Source organism: Antennarius striatus, chromosome 16 (assembly GCF_040054535.1).
Source record: "Antennarius striatus isolate MH-2024 chromosome 16, ASM4005453v1, whole genome shotgun sequence".
NCBI lineage: Eukaryota > Metazoa > Chordata > Actinopteri > Lophiiformes > Antennariidae > Antennarius > Antennarius striatus.
Window position 1 is genome coordinate 19,444,032 of NC_090791.1, and position 21,934 is coordinate 19,465,965.

The 21,934-nt window shown below is 41.0% G+C and overlaps 2 protein-coding genes across 8 annotated transcripts in view; one reads left to right on the plus strand and one right to left on the minus strand.

Annotated features, from left to right (window-relative positions):
• The window catches only part of LOC137609184 (junction plakoglobin-like), a 66,206-nt gene extending 53,191 nt beyond the window's left edge, over positions 1 to 13,015 (plus strand). Inside the window, exons 12-17 of one of the 2 annotated variants that reach the window (XM_068336015.1) lie at positions 30 to 149; positions 1,133 to 1,283; positions 1,631 to 1,752; positions 2,587 to 2,629; positions 7,889 to 8,028; positions 11,789 to 13,015. In XM_068336015.1, the coding sequence (XP_068192116.1) occupies positions 30 to 149; positions 1,133 to 1,283; positions 1,631 to 1,752; positions 2,587 to 2,629; positions 7,889 to 8,025 (573 nt within the window). In that variant the 3' untranslated portion in view covers positions 8,026 to 8,028; positions 11,789 to 13,015. Of the gene's footprint in view, positions 1 to 29; positions 150 to 1,132; positions 1,284 to 1,630; positions 1,753 to 2,586; positions 2,630 to 7,888; positions 8,029 to 9,195; positions 9,316 to 11,788 lie in introns of those variants that run through there. The other variant, XM_068336016.1, reaches the window with a different exon arrangement.
• Positions 9,362 to 21,934, minus strand: part of rbfox1 (RNA binding fox-1 homolog 1) — a 106,422-nt gene continuing 93,849 nt past the window's right edge. For 2 of the 6 annotated variants that reach the window (XM_068336018.1, XM_068336022.1), the window contains one exon: positions 9,453 to 9,676. In XM_068336018.1, the coding sequence (XP_068192119.1) occupies positions 9,487 to 9,676 (190 nt within the window). In that variant the 3' untranslated portion in view covers positions 9,453 to 9,486. Of the gene's footprint in view, positions 9,677 to 21,934 lie in introns of all 6 variants that reach the window. The other 4 variants (XM_068336017.1, XM_068336020.1, XM_068336024.1 and 1 more) reach the window with 4 other exon arrangements.

Here is a 21,934-nt window from a genome sequence, read left to right on the forward strand (position 1 = left end):
TGTTTCTTTCTGTCATTCTTATTCATTAGGATGGTGTTCGTATGGAGGAAATAGTAGAAGGCTGCACAGGAGCTTTGCACATTCTAGCCAGAGACCCGATAAACAGAGGAGAGATTGCCAGCATGCAAACAATACCACTGTTTGTACAGGTACATCTGCAAGGCACAAAATGCATACTGCATGTGTACAATTAGGCAGCCCAACCTGCAGAAGTGATTCGTTTTTCATGTCCCTGAGGTGCCAGGATGATTCTACCTTCTTCATTGTTAATTCCATCTTTATCTAGTGATGAGCAGATGAAGCCTCACGAAGCATTGAAGCTTTTCATCCAATCGGTTCACTGCGGTTCGAAGCTTCATGAGGCTTCATTTGCTCTAGTACGACATCTACTGGATGCTAAAATATCAGCTGGCATGAGTTTGAAGTGTGTGGCGTTTTGCAAAAAGCCTGTGAATAAAACTGTCAGCAAAATAAAGAAGTACAGTATGCAACACACACACACACACACACACACACACACACACACACACACACACACACACACACACACACGGCACACGCTTCGAAGCCTTCATACGGAACGTCACATCACTACCTTTATCTTGAAGACATTTTGTGTCAAGGCTGACATAATTAATAGATTATTTGAGTCTTGCTAAGATTGAAACTACATTTTTTAACCTTGACAGATAACCTGTATAAATAGCAATGTGTTTGTAAATGCTCTCTTAAATGTAAAAACAGCACATTGTTCACTGAACTCTCTATATACAGTATTTTATTATGAACTGATAGACACTTGATGTTATCCTAGTTTGTTATAGTGTCAAGAAGCTCTTGCTATGAACAAAGTTAAAAAACAATACTTCAAAAATCTGCAGAATAGAAAAACCATTACCTTTAAGTCAAACACTGTGTTTGACCCAAAGGCAATACATGTGTTGCGATCATGGAAACTCTTTGGTTAACTTATCGAATGAGAAGCAGACTGCCTCATTGTGTCCTGACAGTGGTTGGACTGACAGCATTATGAATGCACCTGTTTAGCTTTGCTCTGCACAAATCAAATGTGAATGAGTAACCTGTTTGGTGAAAACTATAAGATCATGAGGTGACGTTTGTGTGTGTTTAGCTGCTGTACTCTTATGTGGAGAACGTGAAACGGGTATCAGCGGGCCTGTTGTGTGAGTTGGCGCTGGACAAACAGTCTGCAGAGCTCATTGATGCTGAGGGAGCATCAGCCCCCCTCATGGAGCTGCTGCACTCCAACAACGAGGGAATCGGTACGCATCTCTGCCTCACACACACACACACACACACACACACACACACAGACACACACACACACACACACACACACACACACACACACACACACACACACACACACACACACACACACACACATTAATAGGTTACGTCATTAATCACTTATGATTAAAAAAATCTTCAGTCATTTCTTCAATGTCATTTTTGCTAAATTTGAAAAATCCATGCAGGTATGTGGCATGTATTCAAATGAGTTAAATGAAAATTGTACGATTCTGTCAGATACTTGGTTTAGGTAAAAATGCTTTAAGTATGTGTGGGTTTGTGTGAAAATCACGACGATGTTGTTCTTTACCCGCAGCCACCTATGCTGCTGCAGTGCTGTTTCGAATCTCAGAGGACAAAAGTTCCGACTACAGGAAGAGAGTCTCAGTTGAGCTCACACACTCACTTTTCAAACATGACCCAGCTGCCTGGGAAATGGTAAGTGTACTTGTACTAAGATCAGTGTACTTTGTGTGGGTGTACAGGCATCCTGATACCTTTAACACCACCGATTTCTGTTTGCGTATCTGATGTGTTTGAATAACGACACAAGTGTATTCTGTAAAGAACTGTGTGCAGAACTGAGCAATTTTAAGGGTGTCAACCAATGATATGATACAGTGCGCCCTCGCGCATTCGTGCATCAATCCTTGCGACTCTACCTCATCGTGGATTTTTGGTCGGCGGTCACGTGATACCATACGTGCATTCTATTGGCTGACGACATCTGGAAGTGTGTTCCATTCCGTGAGTCTCGGATGTACAGGAGACACAAAAGTGCTTTAAACAGTCTATCAGAGTGTTTTAAAGGTAATACAGATAGGAGGTGCTTTAATGTCAGTATGAGGAGGGTTCATAAACGTTTAGATTACCGTAAATAATAAGATAAATAGTTTGTAGCTCTGTCGTGGAATTTGTTAATTGCGAGTGGTTCCTGGAATGTGTTAACCGCGAGGAACGAGGGATCACTGTATGTTAGTTGAAGAAGATACAAAGAAAACAAAACAAAACAAAAATACACAGAATATTTAATTGACCGGTGTGACATGCTTGTTACATCATGTTAGCTTATTCAGTGCAATAAACCACTACTGGATGATGCTGTCGACTGGAGACATGCAGCAAAAACAGAAAGTCATCCAAATATACAATTTTATTTCAGTCTGTCTCCTATTCAGCTCACTTCAGTGTGGTAAGTACTTTATCTTGTCTGCCTTGACAGAGAAAATGTTGCTATTGCTTATGCACAAGAATATCTGTTTTTGTTCGCAGGCCCACACTGCTGTTCCCTTGGAGCCCACGTACCTAGCGGATGGTGAGTACCCTAATTTACAGGGAAATATAGTTTAATGCAGTGTCACATACATAGATTTAAAAAGTCTTTCTGCAGTGGGATTTTCATATCTTACACGCTTGAATACAAATTATGCACTTTCTATCTTTAATGACCTGTCAGTAACAGCTTTAACAAAAGGTTTTAACTGAAACGTGGTTCAAGGAGGTCTGATGAGGAATCAAATTGTTTCAGATTTAATGCAATCCATTGTAAAATTCCTGAGTCGTATTACTGGTTCAGGAAAATTTGTATGCTTGAGTAATCAGAAAAGTAGAAACAGAGGGACAATAAGGAGAAGTGAAATTAATATCATTAATAATAGCATTTGTAGCATATTTAAAACAATGATATTGTATTCATCAAACTAAATGCAAACTTCGGTTCTGATGTTTGTACATCAGTTGTAGATTTTTGTTTCTCCCATGATAATCAAATTTACTGAATCAAATCGTTTTTGAGATTTATCTTCACCTTGAAAAATTCCTGTCTGGTCATATTAGACATTTTGGGTTGCTCCAATCGGCACGGTGCCACAGTGGTTAACACAGCCGACTCACAGAAAGAAGATCATGGGTTCAAATCCCAGCATTTCTGTGTAGTTTGCATGTTCTTTCTGTGTCTGAATGGGTTTTCTCCAGGTACTCCAGTTTCGCCCCAACATCACGAAAAAAACATGCATCTAGGATCTGTTGTATGATTATTTAATGACATATAATAAAACTTCTTCTTCTTCACATAACACATTAGGATACATACGTGTATGTAAAGTCTGGACTGCTCTCTTAGCACGGAGCAGTTTCACCGTGGCTGATGGTGTTGATGTTCATTTGTGACCCCTACATTTAATACATTTTTCTGTTCCTTAATCTTTATTGTTGCTGCTAATGGCACCATTGACATTGCATCCTACTGAATTATTTGACTTAAGCATCGGGGCAGGTTCCATCTCATCTTGTTAATGTCACTTAGTCTTTGGTAATTGTAGTTGATTATCTGATGTAGCATTCAATTTCTTCAACATCATTGCACTTTGTTGACTACTACATGTTCACTGCTGTCAGTGAAAGCTTTCCTGTCACTCAGTCAGCACTGATAGCCTATCATGAACCCGCCCTATGCTCATCCCACCCCTGAGCATGTTTTGTGCCACCTGATTTCATCTTTTTATGTTTATTAATGAACCGTCATATTGTTAGCTAGCCTCATTGACTATGCTCAAATTAACTTATTTGTTACTGCAATCCATAAGCCTGGCTACAGCCTACACATTGCATACATGCCATCCCTCAATCAGTTTTGTTCTGATTGATGTACAAACTGTTAGCCTTTGCTCACCAATGGTTAAAAATTAAAGGCGACTTTTTTCTCAGTCAAAGCTCTGCATTGTGTCAACACTAACCTTTCTGATTAGATTCAAGCTTGTTTCTGTTCAGCTCACTGCTGAACTTCATGTATTTGTGACTGCTAAATATGAATTAATTAGGATACATACCTCTATTTTTTGTATGTATTCCAATCACACAAAGTAAGCTCATAAAGTCACTGCTGTCCGTTTGCCACCGCTAGCTAAGTATGACAACCTTGCCTTTGCTGGCTTTTCTTTAAAGTATTGTTTGTTTTATTTATAGTATTGTGAAGCTCTTTCCCGTCTTTCTGTCAACTCACTAATGGTTCATTGTAATTTTAGTCACTTCATCTGATTTCCTATGCTTATGCATGTCTTGCTCTACATTATGTTCTATTTCTTAACAGAATACGTCAATTTTGTCGAATTATTCAACCCCTGCTTGGTATGGAAACTGTTTGTTGTTGTTGGGTTTTTTTTTTGGGGGGGGGGGTTTACTGTATGTCCCTTGATGAATACAGATGCCATTCATGAGCTCCCTGATTAGAAAAAGCTGAGGGGCCTTCTGACAAACTAATTTTCAAATTTGCAGCAATAAACAGTTACTTAAACTTCACCCACTCGTCTCTCTGACTGAAATTATTTAGTAATTATTTAGATAATACTAAACCAATGCAAACTCACAAGGGACTTTAACCTTAACATATTTTTTCTTGAACAGAAACAAAAGGTAATGCAGGGGACTGCTTCTGTCATTAAACTGTATTTTTCTCATTTCCTCTGTGTATATGCTAATCCCCAACCTCTCTATCTTTAATTAATACTCGAGTCTTCAGCCCAAGTGTTTAAATGTATGTGTGTGAGTATGATAGCAAAGCTTGTGGGTCCTATTGAAAACTGGGTTTGACATATCCCATTATTTTTCTAGATGATTAATTTTCCAATGCAGCGTTGGCTTATACACACACACACACACACACACACACACACACACACACACACACACACACACACACACACACACACACACACACACACACACACATGCACGCACACCCACACACACACACACCCCCACACACACATACTACATTACATATTAATGGAGGTCAGCTGAAGGTTCTGAATTCATAGTGCTGCTATCAGAGACATATTTATGTAATATTCTACTCTCTGTTACATCTTCCATGCAGCCCTCCAGTCACCTAAATATATTATCTTAAGAGACTGCCTCTAAGGGGCAAAGCATACAACGTGTCAAGAGTTTCCTCATTGAGGCTCAGGTGTATTGGAACATGGAAATCATGTAATATGAATACTAGGATTTAACTGTACCAACAAGGTGAAGCCAAAACCTATTCTGCTCTTATTAGGTTGCCAGAATAGACAAAAGTAAAAGGTTCACTGGTGTGTTTAGTCGGTAGAGCACAGAGACTTATGACCAACAAGGTCTAGAGGGCCGCTGAATAAATTACAGCACTGTTAGATCTTCTCTTTTCGAGTAGCAGCCATCTATTTTACAGGATTGTGTCTTTATGATACAATGCAGCTTCAATTCCAAAAAAGTTGTGATATGCGATAAAATATTAATGAAAAGGAATGTGTTGACTTTCAAATCCTGTTTGACATTCAGTTCAGTAGTAAAATGAAACAATGTTCAAAATCACCCGGGGGTGTTGTTACACATCCAAAGAAAGGGCCCACAAACCTAATTCAGCCTAATTATAACAGTCATTCATTGATTCATGCATTCATTCATCCTTTCATTCATTTTTAATAACCATTTCTTCCACCGTTATGGGATACTGGAGCCTATCCCAGCCAACTGGGGGCGTGAAACAGGGTACATGCAACATAACAACTTCTCTCTTTTTCCAGCACAGCCACACGTTGGCTTCACCAGAGGTGTGCTTTCTTGCACACCATCGCCCAGAACAAGCAGATGGTGTACTGTAGGGCCCATCGATTCCCGGGAGCTGTCCCCTCTGTTGAATAAGCACTATTTCTTGCTGCAGAAATGTGTTCTGGTTCCGGTACTAGATGTGTGCGGTGCAGAATATATCTTAAGTCCATAAAATTGCTGTTAAGCAATTGTGATTTTTTTTTTTTAGCTGTGCTGTTCAAATGAAGTTCTTCACAACTTCTAATTCTGTATTTGGCTTCTGCATTTTCCCTTCCCCCACGTTTCTGTGAGAAACATGGGGGACGGTGAAGGTGGGATTTATTGATTGCTCCTATTATATACTGTGTCACCCTAAAAAGGGAAGCAGTTGAGCGGTATAGATACACCTATAACACAAATCAATCAATTAACTTGAAGTTCACACTTACTGAACTGGTTTCAATGAACATGCATCAATTTTCCAGAAATTTTTAAGAGATCCATAAAAAGATAATGCTGTTTTTTCATACTTGGGTGGGAGCATACAGATACACAGATACAACCAGGGGTTCAATGGAACACACAGACACACAGAAATATATATTAAACTCATTAAACTCATTTAAGCCACTTGTACCCAAACCTCATGACCATAGTTGAGAGTAGGAACATAGACTGACCAGTAAATCGAGAGCTTCGTCTTACGACTTAACTCCTTCTTCACCATGACAGACCTATACAGTGACCGCATCACTGCAGAAGCTGCACTAATCCATCTGTCAGTCCCACGTTTCGTCCTCGCGTCACTCATGAACAAGATCCCAGGATACCTAAAGTCCTCCACTTGGGGAAAAGACCACCAACCTGGAGAGAGCAGACCTACTTTTTCCGGTTGAGGACCATAGCCACGGATTTGGATGTGCTGATCTTCATCCCACTTGCGTTACATTTGCTGCAAACCGCCCCAGTGTATGCTGAAGGTCCAGGTTTGTTGAGGTCAACAGGACAACATCATCTGCAAAAAGCAGAGATGAAGTCCCTTGGTCCCCAAACCAGACTCCCTCCAGATCCTGGCTGCGTCTCGAAATTTCTAGAATATCTACAGTCACGAGATGAACCTAATGAAACATATCACTTCCAGAAGTTCACATCAGTCCACTATTCGGGGAGCTGGACGGCCCACTCTTCAGAGACCGTCAGGAAGTCAGCCTGCACACAGCCAACTAAACAATACTTTATTGAAAACTGTGACGGTGATTAACAAGAAAGTGTTGAGTGACATGGTGCCATCGGTTTTTAATGGTTTTATCTCTGCTATTAATCCTGCTGTGTTGAACCAGTGTCCCTTCTGTTTCCTTCGTGAGACAGTTTTTCATGTTTTTAGTGAGTGTACGAGACTTGCAGTGCTCTCCACTCTTTAACAAATGTTTTTTATTTGTTCAGGGATATTTTAATATCGGAAATTTTATTTATGATGCTTGGTACAAATCCAAAAATAGGCAAAAGTGGTAGCTTGTAAATTTAATTAAAGTTGAAGCAATACTGACAATTTAAGTGATCAGTAGTTCAAGAAGCAGCTACAGTTTTTTGTTGCGACATCAAATGTTGACTAAAAGTAGAGTTTGGTTTTTATAAGTGACACAAAATCTAGACATCAAAACATTTGGTTTCACAAAAATATTTCATAGACTTTAGTTGAAGATCAACTTACATTTGCAAATTATCTGATGTAATGCACAAAAGATATATAAAATATGTACCAATATCTTTTTAAATTGTATATATTTTTAGTTATGTTTTTTGTGGTTTGCTGTTAAGTAAAATTGTAAACAGGTGGAGGGTGATTAAAGTGTTTCTCTAAAAATCTTCTTCTTCTACAAAATGTGTGGCTATAAGCCAGCTACTGTTGTTTGCCAGTTCGTAGACCCACCCACACTGCTTTCGATTTCTGAAAACCAGAATGTCCTTAACAGGTTGAACATGCACCTGTTTGTGCTCCTTTGTTTCTCAGACTTAAATGGTTCCTACCATCCTTACGGCTATGCTGATCTCACTCTGGACACCCTACCACTAGACCCTGACCTCCATGACCCCTACATGTCCGACATGACCTACGACCCAAGACAGGCCTACCCTGAACCACTCTAACAGGTATTCTTACACAACACTGAACAACATTTCTTCTCAGTCTCCCCTTCTGAATGAGGGGCACGTGAAAAACCATGCATGGAAAAATGCCAACCTTAAGAACTGGTTTCCTAGTAAGTTATAGTCACTGAAAATGATGTTTTTTCTCTGAAGTAAGCAGGATTCAGCCACTGCCCCAACAGTTTCTCCAACTGTTCATGAATAGACCTTGGGCCAGTTTCACAAAAGAGGTTTAGTGGAGAACCTGAGTTATGTTAGGGATTCCGGGTTCACAAAGGACCCATATTATGCTTTTTTAAATTCATGTCATTCAACTGCCAGATGTCCAACTACACTGCATTTGAAATGTCTTTCCTCAAAGTGATCCGTGGTTTGATTGAATATTGATAATATCACTTCTGCTCCGAAACACTTGGTGTTAATGGGGTGTGGCTCTGAGCTCGCTATCTCCCCTACTGCCTCTGAGTGCCCTCTATCAACACAACCCCCTCGCGTTCACGTTCGTTTTGTTTACTTGCGCCACATGAACGCAAGTGCACTAATGTCAGGTGGGTCTTCAGTCCGGAACTTTTCTTTCAGTAACGTCATTACAACATATTTCACTTTGATTTTTCTCGTGTTTGTCTCTCTTGTTAATAACTGCTGATTTCTCTGTGCTGAGCGTGGAGCTGCTTTCTCAGGCAGCCGAATGAGACTCCATGGTTCATTATGTAAACACAACATGGGCTGATCCTATTGACCAGTAAACATCGCAAAAACATGTAAAACTCAGTGTTTGCAAGTGGGACAATAATCAGTGGCGACGACAACAGATGTTTACAGACAGGACGTAATTAACGCTGTTTCTTGACGATCGTCACGGACAATGAGAGATCTCAGGGAGCGAAAGTATCGCAGTATAAATGAAACATGGGAAAGGTAAACCGAAGCGTTTGAGTACTGTATATGGCTGCTGGGCACCGTCCCTATTTTTCCTATTCTGCATTCAATAACCTACAGCGAGTTAAATGCAGGGGTATACCAACCTGTAATGGATACAGAGTCAGTTACTTCTGAATCAGATTACAGATTTGGCCTCGACTTTTTACGACACAGCTGGAGCAGGGTGTGTGTGTGTGTGTGTGTGTGTACCCACGCCAACCAAGGATGCTGACCTTTATTCTGACCCAGACACTCAATAGAACGTCAACCGGGTCCACTGCGTGACGAGAATCCGAGTGGAGATGACCACAGGCCTGCTGAAAGCCAGTTTCCAGTGCCAACGACACCTCAGGATGATTCCTGCTATCCAGGATGGCAGAGCAGTGACAGACACCATCTGCCAGAATCATTTCAGAGTCACCATCACCACAGCGGGCAATAAAAAAATATAATACACATTTCCTTCCACCATCTTTATTTTTTACAAATACACAGTTTTTGTATAGTTCCAATAGTTAACATTCTAATAGTTAACATGATTCACCTGTGACCATCACCCACCTCTGACTTGTGCTCCAGTATTTCAATGTCCAAATCTGCCCTCCTAATCTGGAAGTCCAAATAAAACATTTCCTTTTTTCTGTAGAAAGTGAATTCTATAAACTTCTTTAGCAGATAGATGGGAATAATCTGTGCAGTCGGGAGCCTCCTGCTACTGTCCATCCATGCTCTGTTAAAAAAGGATAATAAAGTGTTAATACCTCAGTGGAGGCTTAATATCATATTACTCTATATTGCACCAGAATGTGAAGCAATGGGAAGAAACAAATCAGTAAAATAAAGTATCAGACCACATTTGTTTTCTTCTATTTCTTGTTAATTTCTTTTTCTTATCAATTAGTAACACCTGTGTGTAACATGTGACTAAAACATACATAAAATACTACCTGGATTGCCTTAAAGCAGTTATAATGTAAGCTATTAATGTAAGAACTACAGTAGTGTTTTGCCTATTTTCAAGGAAACCATGCAAAAGAGCTAGATGCCAGGTCTTGATATCAGTTCTTATATAAGTATACGCAATGGTAGGAATATTCTTCTTTTCAACTATTTTTGTAACATGCATATGGAGATTCACTGTTTTATTTACATAACATTAAAACATGCAAATAGGTTTCATTATCTAACAGAACTTGATATAGATGAGAGCAGATTTATGTGCGTGAAAAGAGCGTTATGTTGACGAGAAAACAACTGAACAGTCAAACGTCCACTTAATATTTACTGTACAATATCAAACATAATGGGGATGAGGAGGATCCCTAATGAGATGATGCAGAAGTCTGTGAACTGTGTTTTTATACTTCATTCTCAGCTGCTGACATGTGCACTTCTCTCCCGCTGGATTGCACCTAATTAAAATACAAATTAATAAACTATTACTCAAGCTGTTTAACTCCGTAATTTTACCATGATTGCAACGGACTACGTTTAAACTTACACATTTACTCAAGCAGCAATTCACTCCTGCGTCATCTCCCTCGAGTTTGCAGCTGCACAGCTGTTGCTCTTTCTTCTGAAAATGTCTTCAATGTCTTCTTATGCATTAAGCAAAATTTTTTTAGAGTTGTTGCACTTATTAAACTGCGGGTCAACTTAATCTGGGTTAACAAAACTAACCTTGAAAAGCCTTTGTGAAACCAAAATCCCTGGTTTCCCATGTTCAGGATACATCAACCCAGAACCACAGGTTTATCTCAGGATTTGTTAACTCTGCCTTCGTGAAACAGGTCCTACATGTTTTCAACCAGTTCATACATGCATCTGCATTTTCTTCATGTCGTCCTGCATTTTATCCATGCAGTCTAGTACCGGTTTCAGCTTTTCTTCCAACTATTTATCAAAGTCACTCCTTAACTCACCAAAGTCACTCCTTAACTCACCAAAGTCACTCCTTAACTCACCAAAGTCACTCCTTAACTCACCAAAGTCACTCCTTAACTCACCAAAGTCACTCCTTAACTCACCAAAGTCACTCCTTAACTTATCAAAGTCGCTCTTTAATTTACTCTTTAACTGTTCCACAGAAGAGACCATCCGGTCTAGACTTTCCTCTTCCTCTTGTCATTTTGCAGAGAATCAGTCAGTCGAGTATGAGTTAGAGAGAGATATCGACAACAGGATGCTTGGTTCTGTTTTGCATTTTATTTTTGCATGTATAAGTTTTTATACTTTAGTTATTAATCCCAGGATGAATGTGTTTCTCTTCATTTGGTCCCTCTCAGTGGGCAGCACCGTTGACCCACCTGGGGAGCAAACCGGATTTGAGTGTCTTGCTCAAAGATACCTTGATATGTAGACTGTAGGGAGGGGATCAGACCACCAACCTTTTATTCCTTTGGGGACTACTCAATCTCCCATCCTAAAGGTTCCAGATTAGAGTACATGAAAAATTAATATAGGGTAAAAAAGCATAAAAACAGATGCAGAACTGATACAGAGACCTCAAAAATGAAAGAGGTACAAAGAATAAATACACAGGCGAACTATCACAGACAGGAGAAACCATCAAGATCAAAGTCAAGATGAAATGATGTCACAGGATTAGGAAACTCACAGAAGATCCTATACCTCAAAAAATGCTGAGCTTTTCCTGTTAGAGTCATCTGCTGTTTAACATTTGCTGCCAGGAAATGTGCAAAGTTAATATGCAATGCAATTATTACATTAAATTTACAACTAAATTTATAGACAATTTGGATATTTTACCTGTGTTTTAATGTTTTTGAGTCTAGTTTGTTCAAGGATTATGCCTGTGAACATCTTCTGTTTTTCATTGCAGGACAGTGAAACTAAAATGCTGACAGAAAACAACAGAATGGAAGAATCCCATGAAAAGAGTGGAGGAACGGATGGAGGAAGAAGAAGAGTGGGAGATTTAATCAGAAATAAAATCCACCTTTTCATTGGATTGAAATTAAAATCCATTTGGCAATCAAGAACTATGAAGAGGCTGTTTATTAAAACAGGTTTATTGTTGCTGTAGATGAAAAAAGTACCTTTGTTAAAATGTTTTTTGTGGGCTGACAGTAGGGGGTGTCCAAAATTTTGAGGCATTGTTACACGGGTAACTTTTTGCAAGCAATCAAGTTCAGGCTTCCAAAGTAGGCATGAGGACTTGAACCCCATTCACTGGTAAATCCTTTACTAATCCTGTACCATTTCATCTGTGAAGAATTACAAGTTAGAGAGAAATTTAATTTCCTGAATGAGTATGTCTGGATGATTGCTGCAATAGTCGTGTTAAAATGCAGGGATTTTTTTTTAAAATTGTCATTATTTTTAACAATAAACCCAGGGTCACTCATTAGTTCTGACATACTTACAGAGTACCCTGAAGGCTATAACAGCTCTAACCAACATCCTTCTATGTCAAACATGCCACATCTACAGGTAAGGCCTGTCTCCCAGTAATTATCAATTGCTACCAGATGCTACCCGTGTATCCCAGCCTGTAGCTGCTGTCTTCTAGATGTCTCCTAAGTGTATTTGGACAGTGCACATGTCCCAGGGTGTCCATGTGTGGTTGTTGCATGGTAGTATATTGTGTATTTGTTGAGCTATTTGTCACCTTCATATACTGATTAAAAAAAAAATCACATTCATGCTTTAGTCACTTTGAAATATGCTGGATATGGATATGTGGAATACAAATCCTAGCATGTCTCAGTCTCTCTCTCTCTCTCTCTCTCTCTCTCTCTCTCTCTCTCTCTCTCTCTCTCTCACCAGAATTTTGCTACCAGTAATGGTATATCCATTATAAATCGTACCATTTTCCTGTCACACGTAATAGAACCCACAATTCTTCAGGACAACAGACCCCAGCTCTGGCTGGAGCGTCAGTGCCAGAACACACTGCAGAGAAAATTTACAACAGTCCATACTCATACTAATGACAGATGACTTCTGTCCTCGGTGTGTCATTCATTAAAATGTGTCTGACAGACAATAAAGTGGGTGAGGCTGTAAACTTGACTAGTCTACATACAGCACAGGCCAAAAGTTTGGACACACCTTCTCATTCAATGCGTTTTCTTTATTTTCATGACTGTTTACATTGTAGATTCTCACTGAAGGCATCAAAACTATGAATGAACACGTTATGTTCTTAACAAAAAAAAGTGAACTGAAAACATGTGTATTCTAGTTTCTTCAGAGAAGCCATTTTTTGTTTGACAAATGCTTTGCACACTCTTGGCATTCTCTCGATGAGGTAGGGATCTGAAATGGTTTTTGCTTCACAAGTGTGCTTTACCAGGACTGATTAGTGGAATTTCTGGCTTTGTCAATGGAGTTGGGACCATCAATCGTGTTGTGCGGAAGTCAGGTTAATACACTGCTGCAGCCGTATTAGACAACTGTTAAAATTCATATTATGGCAAGAACCAATCAGCTAACGAAAGAAAAACGAGAGCCTATCATTACTTTAAGAAATGAAGGTCAGCCAGTCCAGAAAAACTGTAAAAACTTTAAATGCGTCCCAAAGTGGAGTTACAAAAACCATCAAGCGCTACAATGAAACTGGCACACATGAGGACCGACCCAGGAAAGGAAGACCAGGTGTCACCTCTGCTTCTAAGGAGAAGATCATTTGAGCGACCAGACTCAGAAATCACAAGTTAACAGCACCTCAGCTCAGAAACCAGATGAATGCCATACAGAGTTCTAGCAGCAGACACATCTGTAGAACAAGTGTTAAGAGGAGACTGTGTGAATCAGGCCTTCATGGTCAAATAGCTGCTAGGAAACAACTGCTAAGGCGAGTTAACAAGCAGAAGAGATTTGTTTGGACCAAGAAACACAATGAATGAGCATTAGACCAGTGGAAGTCTGTTCTTTGTTCTGATGAGTCCACATTTGAGATCTTTGGTTCCAACACGAAACCAGCATGGCTAGCATAGCCTCCTGCGGCACCATGCTATCCCATCCAGATTGTGTTTAGTCAGATGATTATTTTTCAACAGAACAGTGACACCAAACACACCTCCAGGCTTTGTGAAGGCTATTTGACCAATAAGGAGAGAAGTGGAGTGTTGCGGCAGACGACCTGGGCTCCAGTCTCTGGAGCTGAACTCAATCAAGATGGTTTGGGGTGAACTGGACCGTAGAGTGAAAGGCAAAGGGCCCAACAAGTGTTAAAAACATTTGGGAAGTCCTTCAGGACTGTTGGAAAACCGTTTCAGGTGACGAAGATCATCGAGAGAATGCCAAGAGTGTGTGAAGCAGTAATCAGAGCAAAGGGTGGCCATTTTGAAGAAACTAGAATATAAAACGTGTTTTCAGTTATTTCACCCATTTCTGTTAAGTACTTAACTCCACATGTGTTCATTCATCGTTTTGATGCCTTCAGTGGGAATCTACAATGTAAATAGTCATGAAAATTAAAAAATACATTGAAGGAGATGGTGTGTCCAAACTGTTGGCCTGCACTGTGTGGCTGCTGTTGGACATTGAACATCATGGGGAGCTGCTTTGTGCAACACAGCTTGTATAGCATAAGGCTGCTGTTGTTGGTTACCATAGCAACAATGACATCTTTACAGTGTTAAGAAAGCACAACTACAACGTTTTATTAATTGCTGAGGCAATCTACAGTACTACTGTTACTGAATCTGAAGTCATTACGTTTTGTTATTGCTGTCTGTGAATATATTGAGCTGGCCTGCATGGAGGATTGTCCATTACTGTGGAAGATTTAACGTTAAAACAAGGCTGGAACCACACTGGAAAACAATGCACATTGTAATATGTATGTCCTTTCTATGTACTGTATGCATTTAATTTGTCATTATTTTTTTAAAAGGAATTATTAAAAAATATTGAAGACATATTTGTGCTTGATGAGAAATGAATGATTTATCAGGAATTGTTCATACATTATTCTCAAATCATTTTTCACATCCAGGCAGGTATATGTTTGAACATATTTACATAGCATACAGTCCAATCAACCTTGCCTGGTTTCCCTCAGGTTAGTTTATCACCACACTTTATCTTACACACAGTCCCACTGACTGGAACGAGTTACTTCAATGCTTGTACAGTGGTACATCTACTTACGAAACTAATTGGTTCTGGAAGAAATTTCATAAGTAGAAAATTTCGTAAGTAGAGATGCGTTTTCCATGCAAATGCCTTAATCCGTTCCAAGCCCCCCAAAATTCAGACATAAATGTTTTTTAAAGCATAAAAATGCATCAAAACATGTAACAAATACATGTTACGATTAGATTATTACACAATAAATGAGAGTTGTGCATAATGTAAAAAAAAAAAAAGAATAGAGTAAAAATAAAAATGATGGTCATTTACCTTTTAACTGCTGTCCTCATTGTTTTTTACCCCCATTTGGTTCATGCCCTCCTGCCCCACCATGCTGAATAACAGTGAATTCCAGTCCTCCTTTTGAACTTCTCCAACTTCCTTTTGTTTTAATAATGTGGTGATTGTAGATGCATTACGGCCATATTCTTTGAAGAGATCAACCAAACGCCTCCCTCTTTCATGCTTTTCTATTATCTCTTGCTTTGTTTGTACGGACAAAAAAAGCTTTTCCTCTTTTCTCCGTCACTTTCTTGGGGTCCATAGTGAATACTCTGAAAGTTAATATATCCGTGTAAAACTATCAGAACACATCATGGGTCGAGGACCGAATGACGAGGACGCTGCATAGATGCTGCATCTAGCTACACATAGAGGTCCCTCTTATCCAATGGGATGCCAGGGAGATACTAGGTAATAGCCAATGGCAGAGCAGCTATAAGAGTGTGGATGTACCTACACACTCCAGGGGGCACACCCTCGATCTAATCATTACTGACTCTGCTGCCCCCATTACCAACCTACTGGTGTGTGACCTAGGCGTGTCGGATCACATGGCTGTGTCTATGGAGACAGTATTCCCCTCCCCTCATTCTAAGCCCAAACGCCAGATCTGTTTCAGGAACATCAAGAATATCAACCTGGATACAACATCTCACCTCTCCGACCCTCTCAACCTACTCAGTAGGTTTCTACAACACATCCCTGAGTGGACTCCTGGATGTCCATGGCCCTGTGAAGACCAGGACAGTGGCGTTCTTGCACTCTGCCCCCTGGTTCACCAGCGAGCTGAGGGAGATGAAGGTGGCTGGTCGTGTCCTTAAGCGGCGCTTCCTGGCATCTGGACAAACCGTGCACAGGGTGGCCTACAGAGAACACCAAAAGGCCTACTCCAAAGCCCTTAAAAATGGTCGAAGTTTTATTCCAAAATCATCAGTAACAGCCCCGGCAATTCCTAACAGCTCTTTTCCACCATACACAATCTCATTAAACCCAGGTACACAGAGAGACCACCGAGAAGCAGTAATATGACTTCATGTCTTTCTTCAGAACTAAGGTTGATGGCATTCGCTCTCTCCTCCCTGGTTCCTCTGCTCCTGCTGCTCCAGCTGTCGTCCTGCAGCTTGAAGTCTCCCAACCTCTCTGCTGTTTCTACAACACCTCACAGCAAGAGGTACAGCGCATCATCGGGAGGATGAAGAGCTCTACCTGTGCTCTGGATCTCGTCCCCACAGCCCTGGTGAAGGCTAATATTGGTGCCATTGGTCCCCTGATCACCAATGTCATCAACCTCTCCCTACAGGCTTGCCATGTTCCGCCAGCTCTCAAAACTGCCATCATCACTCCCCTCCTGAAGAGCCCAACTCTGGACCCGGAAGCCCTCGGTAGCTACAGGTAGCTCCAACCTCCTGTTCCTTTCCAAGATGCTGGAGAAGGTAGTTGCCACTCAGCTCCAAACCCACCTCAAAGACAACAACATCTTTGAGAAGTTCCAGTCTGGGTTTCGGTCAGCTCACAGCACTGAAACAGCTCTAGTAAGGGTCACCAATGATCTGTTGATGGCGGCGGATGCTGGATGTCCATCCCTTCTTGTCCTCCTTGACCTATCGGCAGCGTTTGACACAGTGGATCACGCCTTCCTCCTGGATCGTCTGTAGTCCACTGTTGGTCTCTGACTTGGCCCTGAGCTGGTTCCAGTCCTATTTGGCTGGACGGACCGTGTGCGTCTCCCTTGATGGCGCTAAATCATCAACCCAGCCTGTCACCTGTGGTGTCCCACAGGGATCTGTCCTTGGCCCCCTCTTATTCACCCTATACATGCTCCCCCTCGGCCGTGTCATCAGCAGGCACGGCGTGTCATTTCACTTCTATGCCGACAACACGCAGCTCTACATAAGGACGGAGCCGACGCCTCCTACAGCCCTGTCATCATCTCCATCCCCAGCTGCACTGTCAGCCTGTCTGCAGGAGACTAAGGTGTGGATGAACCACAACTTCCTTCAACTCAACAGCTCCAAAACCGAAGCCATACTTGTCGGTACTCCACACCAAGTACGATCATCCCCCATAACCTCTATCACCTTTGCTGGTCGGGTCATTCCACTCTCCAGAGCAGTCACCAACCTGGACGTGAGAATGGACCCCCACTTGACATTTAACACCCACATCAAGCATCTGTATAAGACCTCCTTCTACCACCTTAGGAACATTGCCAAGCTCCGCCCCACACTCTCTCTGTCCAATGCTGAAAAACTGGTACACGCCTTCGTCACCTCCAGGCTGGATTATTGTAATGCACTCCTCATCGGGATCCCTAGCATGAGCATTCACAAGCTCCAATACATACAGAACAGCGCTGCTAGGATCCTGATGAAGGTGTGGAAATTCGACCACATCACCCCCATCCTGGAATCACTGCACTGGCTCCCTGTGGAACTCAGGATCAAATATAATATCTCCCTCCTCACCCACCAGTGCGTACACGGTAATGCTCCAGCCTACCTAAAGGAACTCCTCGTGCCCCAGACCTCCTCACGCACCCTCCGCTCCAGCACAGCAAATCTCCTTAGGGTCCCCAGAGCCAAGTTGCACAGCATGGGTGACTGAGCCTTCTGCTCGGATGCTCCCAGTCTGTGGAATGCTCTCCCTGACCATCTGAGAGCGCCACAGACTGTGGATTCTTTTAAACATAGCCTAAAGACTCACCTTTTTAAAAAGGCCTTTCTTTAGCCTTTTATATATGCCTTATTGTTGGGTTGTGTTGTTTTATTAGTTTGCTTCACCGTAGGTTTTATGCTTTCTTTGTCTTTGTAGCACTTTGAGATTTTCGTAAAGTGCAATATAAATAAAATTTATTATTATTATTAATTTATTAAGAATGTTGCATTCAGGAACCTTTGGGAGCTGCGAGTATCAGCCCATACTGTATTTTTTCCTTTTGTAACTTGAAATTTCTTTCTTAACTAGAGGCAATATTTTCCTGTTGAGGCATTTTGTAAGTAGAACATTTCATATGTAGAGACATTCGTAAGTAGAGGTACCACTGTACTTGCTTAATGGCAGCAGCTCTTGGTTTCGGTGGGTTCTGTGAGACACAAACTACCTCTCCTGTGATTTGATGCCCACAAGATGGTGCAAAAACTCAAGTCACACTGACTCTATTTGATGCTTTGGATTTGTCAAGAATGTATTTCATTTTACTCTTAATTGACATCACACCAGAGTTGAAGCAAGCAGTTTCCCTGAAACCAGAACCTTTTCAGAGGATTTACGTCAACGTCATGATGTTACATAACGCTTCAAGGGTATTTGTTTGCAATGAGCCTTCTTCACCACTAGATGGGGATACTCAGTCAAATATCACGACCGGTACATTCACACTCAGATGAACGTGAGTTTATTAAGATTATATAACAGTGTTGCTGTGTGATGGTGGACCAAAGGTATTAACAAAGGAAGCCCTTCAGCAAAATATAACCACCAAATGTTCTGCTGAAGCAGTTTGGTTGTGTGTAACCCTGTAGTCACCAGCTCACTGTGAGCTGCTTTCTTTGTGATGATTGGTGGATTCAGCTGTCAGACAGATGATTGTGTAATTCACTTAGTGAGTAGAGTTCTGCGTTGAAAACGGTTTCAATGTGCAGGCAATTTTCTAACATTAAAACAATTCTTCCGGCAAACTGCGACAGCGGATGCAGCGGCTGTGAAAATGAATGACAAAAAACCCCCCCAATTCTTCTTGTCCATCATCTCATCCTCTTTTTCTTAGTTGACATCTTTTCATTTCCTCTCCTCTTCTCTGTCATCCTCATTTCTACTAATCCTTGTTTGCTTCATTTCCCATTATTCTCGTCTACATAAATTTTATTTCTTTTTCCCCCTCTGCTCTTGTTAATCGTCTTATCTTCCCTCACCTCTCTGTTCCTCCTATTTTCCTCGGCCTTCTTTTTCTTCTCTAACTTCTCCTCCAGTTGTCTTCCCCTCCTGTTATTCATGTCATATTTCTCTACTCCATTTTCTCATTCTTTTCTCTAAAACACCTCTTTCCTTCCTCCCCCATCTTCCATATAAGCCTCCACTAGTCTTGCCCACCTTCCTGTCTTCTTCATGTCACTGAGTCTTTCTTCTCTTCTTTCTGTTCCTTTTCCATCCTTGCTAGTCTTTTCCTCCTGCATTTTCCTTGCATTTTTTCCTCCTTCTCCATGCTTTTTGCTGCTTCCTACTCTTCTTCCAGACCAGTGAAATCTTTGTTCTCTAGTTGTCATGACACAGCATGCCGGGTTTTGTGATCAAAAGATGGCGGATGAGATAAACAACAACACTTGAAATGTTCACTACCATTAGTGCTCTCTAAACAATGGAGTCACATGACAACAATCATTTAATACCCTGTTACATGCAGCTCGATCTCCACCTCTGGTTGGATGGTGACAAGCTTCTGGATCTTGTGTTGTTCTGCAGAAAATTTCTTCAAGTAAACTGCAAACTAGTACTACTGTTCCTACTACCACTCCTAATAATAATGATAATAATGATAATAATAATAATCATAATCATAAATTGTGAAGAAAAACACTTTTTTCACATTCATAAATGTACAGTTAAACATATCAACAGGAAAGTTCTAAAGTGCTTCAAATTAAAAAATCATTAATAAAAAAATAATTACGATTAAAAAAGATAAATCAGTGCAGTGTTCCCTCAGTGATGAAATTTGTGATTTTGAGTTGATCTTCAACTTAAGTGCAAAGGATATTATTGTGACACCAAATGTTTTTATAAGTATCTAAATTAATTGTGATTTTGTAAAAAACTGAATTCTAGTCTCCATTGACATTTGACAATACATCAAATTACTGAAGCTGCTTCTTGACCATCTTTATTCTAAAGTTTGTTCTTTCTGGTTACATAGATTGTGAATTTAATTTCACCAGAAATTGAGTTTAAGAACTCCCACATTTTTTATTTATTTTTCTTTGTATCCTGCATCATAAATAAAATTTCTAATACTACACATTTTCACTGAACAAATCGAAAACATTTTGAAAACAGCCCAGCAAGTATTTTACCCTCACTAAAAACATAAAACACTGTGTCATGATGGAGACATAAAGGTTTGACATAGCAGGCTAAAGAGCAGAGATAAAAGGATTGGAGACGATGGCACCATGTAAAACCCTCCACAGGACGATTTAAATATGAGGTTTTGAGAAAACCCTTCACTGTGGGACCCATCCATTTCCCCTCAGCTTCTGGTCCAGGCAGTGGTAGCGCTGTCACACGGTCTTTACTGGTTTTATAACTTTCACAAAGTTTTCATAGAGGACTTCCTTGTTGACTGTGTGCAGGCTGAGTTTCTCACAGTTCTTGCACCCTTTGATGTTTGAGCTACACGTGAACAGAGTGGATAATCTGCATATCCGTCAATGCTGCCCTTGCCTTCTCTAGCAACTGTTGGAGGGTCAGTATCTTAGTTCAGTTCAGGTCTATCAACAGCCCAGGCATGGCTTCACTTCGAACATCCAACCTGGCTTGGTAAACTGGAACAACTAATTGTTCTAGTTTATCGAACAACTAAACTGAAAGAACAAGTAATTGTTCTTTCTGAACTGCGTTTGAGAAGGGTCAATGATTTAAATTTTTTAAAAAGTTGGCTACTTCTCTCCACGCTAAATTTGTTCGTCTGGTCAGAAACCATTGGATGAACTTAAGTCTGAAGGTGGCAGTTCTGCTTGCCAAGTGGATGAGGCTCTCTTCCCCCTCGTCTTTTGGTAAAAACAGCATAAATGTGGAGCTGGAGCCCAAGCTTGTGAGAGAGGTTGAGAGTTACAGTCGTTATAGTCGGACTCACCTCCACAAACAGCTTTGGCTCCAGAACTCAACCCTTAGATATAGGCACCACTTCTCTGGTGTTTCCCACAGTGAGAGGAGGCGAGCTGGCGTGGGCTTGCTTATAGACCCACAGCTCAGCCGCCATATGTTGAAGTTTACCCTGGACAACAAGAAGGTTGTTCCTTTGGGTTGCGGATGAGTGTGTCATTGTTATGTTGCCCCAAGGGCCGAACAGCTGTAAGGAGCACACATTCCCTGGACGGTGTACTAAATAGTCCTCTGACTGGGGACTCCTTCTTCTGGGGACTTTAATAATAAAGTGGGCAAGACCTGGAGGAGGTGATTTGAGTGAGAGTGGCATTCTGGTATTGGAATTCTGTGCTAGTCACATTTTATTAATAATGAATACCATGGTACCAGGACGCCAGAGGTCAGCAATTTAATTTGTTGGATAGGATCTCTGGCTGCATGTCTTGGAACCCGGGTGAAGAAAGAGGCAGAGCGGTCAACCAATCACATCTGGTGGTGAGCTGGACAGCTGTCACGGTTCGGAGGCCAGACTTGTGGGTGTAGCCTCAGCTCTACACCTGTTGGTCCTCTCCACACCTGAAGTTCATCCTAACACCCGTGGCTGGTCTCGATACCTGGCCTCAATTTGGCTAATTTTCATGAGGCTTTTTAAGCCACTTCGTTTCCTAAAGGTTGGTCCTGAAGTCTTGTCCTGTAGTTTAGTTCCAAAGTCTGTCCTGAGTTCTGTTTTGTTCCTGTCTTGTTC